At 42.7% G+C, this 10228-nt stretch overlaps 1 protein-coding gene across 1 annotated transcript; it reads right to left on the reverse strand.

Annotated features, from left to right (window-relative positions):
• Nucleotides 1-262: 262 nt before the first annotated feature.
• LOC308665633 (GSK-3-binding protein-like) lies at nucleotides 263-2297 on the reverse strand. The gene has a single exon (XM_081323709.1). It carries the CDS (start codon nucleotides 2186-2188, stop codon nucleotides 1487-1489), a length of 702 nt encoding a protein of 233 aa, XP_081179835.1. The 5' UTR covers nucleotides 2189-2297; the 3' UTR covers nucleotides 263-1486.
• Nucleotides 2298-10228: the final 7931 nt, after the last annotated feature.

Here is a 10228-nt window from a genome sequence, read left to right on the forward strand (position 1 = left end):
ACTTACACACACATACCTAGTCCACAACTGCTTCTGCTAAACTGGAGTGTGTGTGCACGCATATAGATATATACACACATTTTATTGTTTTTATTTTTAAAAGCTTGTGATTAGCTACCTTCTGTGAAAAGAGTTTTTCATCCACAATCTGATAATGTTCAGTTGAAGCCAGCTGCTTTCCAGCTTTTAGCTTTGTATTTTTTTTAAAAAAAAATGGCTTCATATAGATTGTATTTCTAGTTTTTTTTTAAAAAAAAAAAACAACAACAACAACAACTATGAATGCCCCAAAGGAGAAGAAATTGCAGAGGGGAGGGTGCAGACAGGGGTCTTCAGAAATGGAATTTTCCTCTTCAGCTAATCAGAAACAGGGGCAAGAATTTATTTCCTTCTTTGGGGACATATTGACTTGCCGTGACAAACAGGAATCAACAAGCAAATCCCGGGGCTCTCTTCTGGCTGGAGAAAATCTCCCCCTCCTTGCCTCCGCCCCCGACAAATTACCCAGGTACTTTTCCTAGAAAGCTTACTGAAATATGACCCCCTTTCTGAAAAATCCAGCTTGTGAGGAGAGGAGGAGCTTTTAGAAAGAAGCGGGGGTGGGGTGAGGGAAGGAGGGAAGCTTGGACCAACGTGTTCGTCCTCAGGAGACTCCCAGCCGTTACAAAACACACAGGGTTTGCCCACAGCCCAGTCAAAACAAGCAGGGATGGGGTTACAGTACCATGGCCACCAGCCTGGGGAACACAGCAAGACACCAAAACACGGGGTGGGGGCAGAAAATGGGGTGACCTTCGCGAGAAAGATGGAGAAAGGAAGGGCATGGTGATCCAAAGCGGATTATATTTGTGTCCAGCAGCGTCTATGGCGCCCACCCCTCCTCCCCTTCCGATCGTACGCAGACAGGTCTTTACTCTTCACTAGCCCATAGGATTTCACACTAGACAATGCCAGGAGGGATGGTCCCTTCTTTGCGCTTCCACACCGAGGGCAGAGCGCGAGAGAGGTAGGGTTTCGGCGCCCGGGTGGGAGGCGCAAATTCCAGCACCGAAGGCGGATCCGGATCATCGGGCAGGGGGACAGACAGAGACAGGGACCGGGACTGATGAACGGCCGGGCGGGAGGCTAAAGAGCAACCGTCCGGGGCCGCAATAGCACCTCTGTTTTTTGTTTGTTTTTGGTTTCCCCGAAAGGGAAACAGGAGCAGCCCGTCAAGTGGCTCAAGAGTAACGAAAAGCGACCAAGAACCATCGCTGAAAGTCTTGGCAAAGCCCCCGCGAGGGTCTGCTTCAAGTATCCGGCGCGACTTGAATGATCCGCCTCTGGGCTTTGCCGTCGCGCCCGCTCGCCGGCTCTTCGGCCACCCTCTCCGCGCGTAACGGGATCAGGCAAGCCAAATAGACGCGGTCTCTTCCCCACGGCGCCCTCCCGTAGCTTCTTCCCTTGGCGGGCGGCGATCCGAGGGCCAGGCTGCGTCCCGGCGGGGCTAGGGCAGGGCTTGCAAAGAGGCGACGGCGAACGCTGCGCCCGTGTCTTCGTTGCTGCTACTGCAGCGGCAGCAGCTCCCGGCGGACGAAACGGAGCCAGGGGAGCCCGTGGTAGAAGAAGTCTCGGCCGCCGTCGAGGCCGCCAATTGCAACCTCCGCACCGCCTCCTTGATGAGGTTCCCGGAGAGGATGAGCTGCTGCAGGAGGCGGTGAGGGTCGCCGTCCTCGTCGTCGCCCGCAGGCAGCAGCGAGCGGTAGCGGTGGTGGCGACGGGGCTGTTTCCTCCCAGCCCGAACGGAGCTCCGCAACCAGCCCCGGCCGCACAGCTGCTTGGAGATCCGCGGGCTACCCTTCTGGTCCGCGGTGGGGGGCGGAGGTGGGGGCGGCGGCGGCCAAAGGAGCAAAGACGGCGACTGGCGCGGGTGGGACGGCGGGTGGCGATGGTGTAGCGAGGCTAAGAAGCCGAGACCCCTCGGGGACGAGTAGGGAGCCACTCGGTCCCGGCCGTGGTGCCTCGGAAGGAGGCGGGGTGCGGCCGGCGTCCGGTGCTGAGAGCTCAACTGCAGCACCTCGCCCAGCTTAGCCACCAAGGCGTCCACTTCTTTGGAGCCGCTGCCGGCCGTCCCGGCACCGCTCTGTAAAGACACGGCGGCGCGCTCCAGGAGTAGAAAGCGTTCTCCGCCCGGCCGCCGGCAAGGCATCGCCGCTGCTCTCCTGCCTGCCTTCCCCTTCGCTTGGCAGGCGTCGCTGTTTCTGGGACCCCAGCAGCGACGGCGCTCGTAACTGCCAAGCGAGCCCTCTCCCGCACGCTCCCTGCCTTCTCCAACGCTGTTGCTGGTGCTGCGGTTGGTTTGTAAACAATGGATGACGCGCGCCGGGCGCATCCAACCGCTCCGACCGAAAGAGGGAGGGGTCGAATATCTAAAGGGATTTTTTTACGTGGCCCGAGAACTGTGGCTGTTCCTCCCGGCGCAGAGTTCTCCGTTGTACGTCGAGTATCCTACGGGGATATAAGAGTGCGAAAACCGTGAAAAGGCAGATTAGTTAAAACGGCTTCTTCTTCCACACCTTTCCGTCCTCCCCTGTATATAAGAGTCTGCCGTTCCGGTGGACTCGCCTGCTATTTTAACGTCGGCGGCCGGGGAGTGGGGGCCGGGCCTCTGTGACCGAAGCAGGGGGCGGAGCAAGAGTGGCGTCATGATCTTGGATTGGAGCCAGCGAAGGTCAGCATGGCAACACACGTACATACACACAGCGCCTACATGCGTTGTAAAGATACGATCTAAGGCGGGAGGGACGGACGGACGGCTCGTTTGCAGCATATTTGCCCTGGAATAAACGTACACTAATTTATTCCACTGGGGTTTTACTCCCAAGTAAAAATGCAGAAGACTTGAATTACTACTAGAGCTAGGGGCGGGTGGGGGGGCGGAGAGAGAACTTAGTGAAAAGACTTTCCAGTAGGCTTATTGGGCAGCAGTGCTTTTAAACTAAAGCATCCTTGCCAGCAGCTACACACTTTTTTTCATTTCCCACAATGCCACAGGACAAAGCTGTGCGGTAGGCATTATGGGAAATTAAGACTGCACATGCTGCGAATGGGTGATTGATCTCAAAACTTAGACAAAACCAGCCCCCAGAAACCAACCCCCCCTCTCTCAGCCCCAAGCAGAAACCAGGTCTGTAGAAATACAGATATGATAATCCTTTCCGAAAGGATGGAGCCAGGAAACTAGACGCTGAAGAGATTAGGGAGACAAAGACCCCTAAAATCTACATACCCCACCCAAACTCTAAAAGACATGACCTTTAGGACATAATAGGATTAACCCACTAATACAAAAAAGGATACACTCAAAAGCTCAGGTCAAAGTACATGACACAGGTAATACAAAGTCTCAAACAGGAAGAACTCCAAACACAAAAGCCCAAGAAGGTATAAAAACCCACCACTCCCAGCTACATGTGGTCAGCTGTTCCAGAGCCTCATGTCTTGTGGTTCTGCTCTTAAATAAACTTCAACCTTCTTTCTAAAGCAATCTGCATTTTGTTTTGTTGGACTGGATCCTGATGAAGACTTTTTCTTTCAACAATTTATTTAAAGAACTTATGGAATCTAGCCTATTTCACCAAACACTGATATGGTCATGTAATTCAGAGGCTAGTCATTCAGTACCCCCATTCTTTCTTCTTCTGAGAGCAACTGTTCATATAAAACAATAAAACTATATTGTATCATCAAGTTTAAGAGAGGCTTCGGAGCCTACTAAGGCATATTATACAACTAATTTTTGTCTAAACTCAACCAAATACAACGTATTCAACTGTAGTGAAGCCTAGGCCAGGGGTAGGCAGCCTTGGCTCTTTTATGACTCGTGGACTTCAACTCCCAGAATTCCTGAGCTGGCTCAGGAATTCTGGGAGTTGAAGTCCACGAGTCATAAAAGAGCCAAGGCTGCCTACCCCTGGCCTAGGCAATCAGTGTAGAGATAACAAACCAACCATTGAGAAGAAGAGGTGTGTTTCTCTTTCCAGCAATATTCCAGGGTACCTGTAATAAACTCTGCAATGAAAATAGGAAAAGTCTATTTTTCTTACCCTGCTTTGTCCAATAAAGTGGATAAAGTAAAGTTATCTGTTTACAGAGAGTAGGATTCCACTCCTCAGAAGTGTTCTGTTCCATTCTGTAAATTCAGAGGACATATTTCCATTTTTTTCCTTTCCTTGATATCTAGTATAGAATGTTCTTCAGGGTTGTCTTGATATGTTTACAGTTCCTTTTATGGCAGTTGTTTCCACTCTTCCATCTTGTAAGTTATTTATATTTCAGTTGCCAAACAATTCCCAGCCTTCCATTCTATTATGACATGTCCTCCTTCTATAAGCACAAGCTGTCTTCCTATTTACTGTTGTATTGGTTTGTGTGGGTGTCTATCCATTTATAGTTCTTTTAAGAATAGAGCCAGAATTAATCAGATTTAGCAAAGGTGTTACATCACCCCAGGTAAGGTCATTTTATGTATTCAGATTCTTTGCAAAAAAAAAGGAGTCCAAAAAGTTAAGAAAAAAATCTGTTCAAGACATACATATATAAGATTTTTTTAAAAAAGCATTTATTGCCAAGCAATGGTCAGAATGTAGATTGTTGCAACTCATCCTTGTGCCCAAATAGCCAAGGAAAAAAGAGCAATTATAAAATTGGTAAGAGTTCTCTTTGCTTCCCCCTTTTTATCAGAAAAAGACTAGCTTCCTTGAAATGAAATAACTTCCTTGAGCCCAAGAGCAAGATGATTGGATGAGGGAAGAGTTCTTCCAGTGCACAGAAGGGTGTTTGGGGGTCAAAAAGTCAAGATGGCAATCATAACTATATGACGGAACTCTGGCCTTACAACATACATAGAAAGAAGGCATGGCTTTGATTTTGTAACTACAGCTGTTTTGACTTTTTTGACTCCCCCCCCCAATCCTGCCAGTGTCCACAAGCTCCAGTCCCACAAATAAAAAAAATCCAGCTTTGCTGTGGTTTCAAATATAATGAAAAAAAAGCTTAAAAGAAAGTCCCAAAGGTACTTTCTATCAAAAGGCAACTGGACTTTCTTGTTTTGCTAGAAGACATTTTGCTTCTCATCCAAGAAGCTTTCTTCAGTTCTGACTGGTGGAGAATGGAAGGATTTTATATTCCTTGCAGTCATGTGGTCATTAGCCCTCTTTCTGAGAGCTATTAAAGTCACTTGAAGGTTTATCTGTGCCCTCAGGATCATTTGACTCCTGTAGTCTGCAGTATTTTCTCGGAGAAATCCTTTCATACTCCTGCACCATTTGAAGGGTGTTCATCCCAAGGGGCATAGCTAAATGCCCATGGAAATTCTCAGTCATCCAGGTCTGGGTTGTGCCAAAGATGCTTTCTCCATAGACACTTAAAGGGAGACAATCGGCTTCTCAAAACAAGCCAATGTCATCTAACAGACAAGTCCAGATATGCTTTTTACGTGGACTAATTTTGAAACAGGTTAGGGTTAATTTACATTTGCTGAGAGTATGACTACCTGAGTAGACAAGTCTCTTCTGGTGGTGCAGAATGAGTCATCTTAAATTCAGGTCACTTTCAGGAGAATGAAATATTATAAATGCACTGTTATTATATATCTCATTTGCCAGAAAATATAATATGTGATCAGTGTTCCAGCCTATTTATTTTTTGCATTTTATTAAAAAGCTTTACGGTTCTTCTCACTGCAATCACAAAGGGATGAAAGAAAATGCCTGCCTTCTACCCTAGGCTGATCCTTAGCTCTAATAAGAAGTGAAAGTTATGGGAGTTAAAATTCAAAATTTCAGCAGGTCATCAGGGTGAGGAAGGCTAATGTACTTGGTAAGATGGTTGTACAAAATAAAGCCATTTAGGGCATTGTTTTCTCATTTTTCTTTCGATTGGCAAGTCTGTTACACGTGGCCTTAGCGAGGAAGCAAGATGGAATTTACCAGAATACATAGGAAACAAAGAGCTTGCAATCATTTACTTCCTTAAACATCCAGCTTGCCAAAGCATTTAAGGTTGCTACGTGACAACAAAGAACTGCCAACTGCATAGGTACAGAATCTAAACACAACATTCTTAATCTTACTTTTCTCTAAACACAGTTTCAGTACTCCAGACTGTATTTATTATTTATGTAAGAAATGACACTAAGAAGAAATTTCTTATCCTGCTGTTTTTTGCTACTTTATGGATGCTTTATTTAAGAAACTGTAGTAAGATGCTGTTTTGAAGTTTGGTAACGCCTTGGTTAATTTTGCCAGTTGAAATATCCCATCAATAATTTTTTTAATACAGTTTCAACAAAAATACGGTAGTAGCATGATTTCTATCCAGATTTGCTTATTGCATTGCCCTGATGTGGTAATGCAGAACAGGATGTTATGTCGAATGCAGTTGATACTGTATGACCCTTTGAACATCAGTAGAATCCTTGAAAATATGTCCTGTTATATATTATAAACGCTCTCAAACTTTCTAGAATCATGTTCCTATTTTCATATTTTAGGAACTCCTATAACTTGTACCTCTTCACCTCTCCTTTAACCCATGTTTCTTTAACCATTATTTCAATCCATGTTTAAAATTAAAAACAATCACATTACATCATGTTTTATCTTAAATTTTAAACATGTATCTTCTAAGAAAATTCTAATGAAAACATAGTGTTAACATCTTTTTTTGTTTGCTTGTTTATTCAGTTTATTTGGCCATCCATCTCACATACAAAAAATGAACCAGATTTAATGTGAAGGGTATTGTTTTCTTCACAGGTTGGGAAAACCTAGCTTTTGAAAAACTAGAGTGCACGGTGCAGGATTGTTTCTGACAACCAGTAAATTCCTTTGTTTCATTTTTATTGTGGGTGAAATTGAAAAGCTGCTTCATGGAGAGACATGGGAAAAAAAAATCATAGAAATGCTACCTACTGCTTCTTCCCTAACTTTTGAGTAAATTTTAAAATATTTCATTCTAAATTTCTCCCAGTCTGAATTTTTGAAATTATTTTCACATTCAAATTATATTTTATATCAAATGCTTATGGGCAATTAACTGACATCAGCGTTAAAGCATGCTAATTTATGAGTAAGGTCAACAGAATAGATGTCTTGAAAAATAGCAGATGAATGTTGTCTGCAAGACAGTCCAGGTAAATAATTTGGTTGTTCACATCCTCTTGACAGTGTTCATGGTAACTTTGATTTTCAACAAATGAGAATTTAAAAAAATGTTAGGGATCTCAGCTTGTGTTTGATGTTTAAACGTGGATTCTTTTCTGTTTAAGTTGTAACAATGTATTATAGTATTATTTCAGCTTGAATTACTTTGAAAACATGCTGTTTGGAAAGCCATGGTATCTCTGAAACAAAGGTGTTTTATGATCTGCAGAGAGATGCAAAAATTGTATTTAAAGTGATAATTCTTCACTTGTAACTTTGGATCCTATGTATCATCCATGAACATTTAGCAGACAAATGTTTGCTTGAATTGACTGATTCCCCTCCCTCTCCATAGCAACAAATACAGACTGAGAGTCAAGCTTGGCTGGAGCATTATCTGTGCATACGACAACCCTTTTTTTTCCTACTGCAAGTCCATTGAAAGCCTTTGATGTGATCATAGATTCTGTCAGTAAGTTTTATTTTCACTGTTATTGTTAATTTACTGGTAGTCCTCAACTTACAACCATTTGTTTAGCGATCATTTGAAGTTACAACGGCACTGCAAAAAGTAACTTGTGACCAGTCCTTGCACTTATGACCCTCACCGCATTCCCTGCAGTCAAATGATCAAAATTCACGTATAATGGGCATGTATTTACAATGGTTGTACCATCCCGGGATCATATGATCACCATTTGTAAGCTTCCTATCTGGCTTCCAACAAACAAAGTCAATACAGAAGCTGGATTGGCATAACAACCATATAATTCACTTAAGAACTGCAGTGATTCACTCAACAACTGTGGCAAAAAAGTCATAAAATCAGGAACTACCCACTTAACAGCCACCTTGTTTAGCAATGGAAATTCAGGTCCCAACTGTGGTTGTAAATCAAAGACTAACTATATCAGAACTAGACTAGCAACTGACACCATTTGGTTACCTTTGTGTTACTGTCACACTGAACTATGAAGAACAATGATTTGAACCATTAAGAATTTCTACTATTTGTACAATATGTCCTCAATGTGATGTGCCATAGAATTGTCACCAAAATTTCCATTTCTTTTTCTTGCTTTTGGCACCTAATAATAACAATGCTTCAGAAGAGTCCCTTCACAATCACACATTCTTTAACTTGAACAATGAGCAATGACAACCTGTAAGATGCTTCTACTCCTTTGGTTGATGCTTGATGAAAAGATCCCCCAGAACCAACTTCATGTGTTTCAAATTTTGAAGTAGCACCAAAGATTCCTTAGGTTTCTCTTCCAAAGACCTGTGGTTTGTGGTTTGCTGTAATGATTCATTCAAGGCAGCTGGGTTTCACGACATCACAGCTAAAGAGTGACTGGTCTACTACAGGGGTCTTCAAACTTGGCTGGCTGAGGAATTCTGGGAGTTGAAGTCCACAAGTCATAAAAGGGCCAAGTTTGAAGACCCCTGGTCTACTACTAGATGGTCAGACTCATTTTTCCATGGTATAAAACTATATTTATTATTGTCTTCAGAGTCCTTTTTTAATTAATTGTAACATACTGTGGGTATGTACACAAATATATATAACTTAGTTATAATTAAATTTTGAATGTTGTAAAAGCAAATCAGTACTGCTCCTTTGAATTCAGACCACTTTTTAGATTTATTCTGAGTATTTCCCTGCTTTTAACATCATTTGATTCTAAAGCCTTTTTTGTTGTTTCGTATACCTGTAATCAGTCAGAGCCCCACCGAGAAGCAGGAACAGGAAAAGGCAAATCAAAATAGTAGAATTATGTAGTATTTAAGCAGAATTTAAATTGAGCAAGTAAACAAAGTATAATTCACTTACCACAATAAACAATGCAAAAGGCTCTGCCTCCTCTTGCATCTGGCCATCCTTTAACAAAGGTTTGTACTCACTTTGATTGCATCAACCCATGGTTGGTCACAGGAAATGGCTAGATTTACAACCATTCCTTTAGTGACCAAAGTTACAATGGCAGTAAAACGTTACTTATGACCGCTTTTCACACAACCATTGCAGCATCCCCATGGTCACGTGATTAAAATTCAGACACTTGGCAACTGACTCATATTTATGAGGGCTGCTGTGTCCTGAGGTCATGTGATCACTTTTTGTGACCTTCTGACAAACAAAGTCAATGGGAAAGCCAGATTCACTTAACAACTGTGTTACTAACTTAACAGCTGCAGTGATTCACTTAAGAACTGTGGCAAGGAAAGTTGTAAAATGGGGCAAAACTCACTGAACTATCTCACTTAACAATAGAAATTTTGGACTCGGCTTTGATCCTAAGTTGAGAACTAACTCTATCTAAGCCATACCACTATTGACTTGATCCCAGTGCTGTAGACGTATTAACTAGAGTTTTAAGCTTACATAAAATTTAGCATCTTGAGTTGGTCTAGATTAGGAGTCCAAACTCTTCAACTCACTGACCCCTTCAGGAGCTTTCAGATTGTTCATTGATCCCAAATATTGATTATATGAAAATAATTTAATCAATACGGTACTAATAGTATTGCAAATAATAATAGCAACAATGATATTGACCCCTTCAATAATGCCAGTGGGGTCAGTATTGACTACTTTGGGGAACCCTAATTTGGAATCAGAGAGATTGTTAGTTTCAATTTGTGAAATAGTGGAATTGTAGTATACAAGTCTTATTTCAATTTCTGGTTTTCATATATTCAGTATATTCCACACGTTCAATATATTTCCACATATTCAGACCAATATCTGCTCTGGATCCATACATAACGTCAAAACTCAGGTAAGCTTTTATCTGTCATTAGCAAGCTATGAGCAATGGAGGGAGTAATAAGATGGCAGATTCTTGTTTAACTTTTCTCGTGACTTAGATTTTACAAATGGAGGCCTAGCCTATGTTCAGATATTAAACTCTCTGGTTTTGGCTTGGTGTGTTGTGTACATACAGTCAAGAGTGGTTTATCAATAAATCATGGTTATACTATCCCTGCTTGGATGTGAAATGATCAGATAATTGCATCCTATGTGTATCCCAACTGGACTT

Source organism: Vipera berus (genome assembly GCF_964194415.1).
Source record: "Vipera berus genome assembly, chromosome: 3".
In the NCBI taxonomy this organism is placed as follows: domain Eukaryota; kingdom Metazoa; phylum Chordata; class Lepidosauria; order Squamata; family Viperidae; genus Vipera; species Vipera berus.

Coding starts and splice junctions, on each gene's coding strand:
- LOC308665633 (XM_081323709.1), bottom strand. CDS start 2,188: ATGCCTTGCCGGCGGCCGGGCGGAGAACGCTTTCTACTCCTGGAGCGC.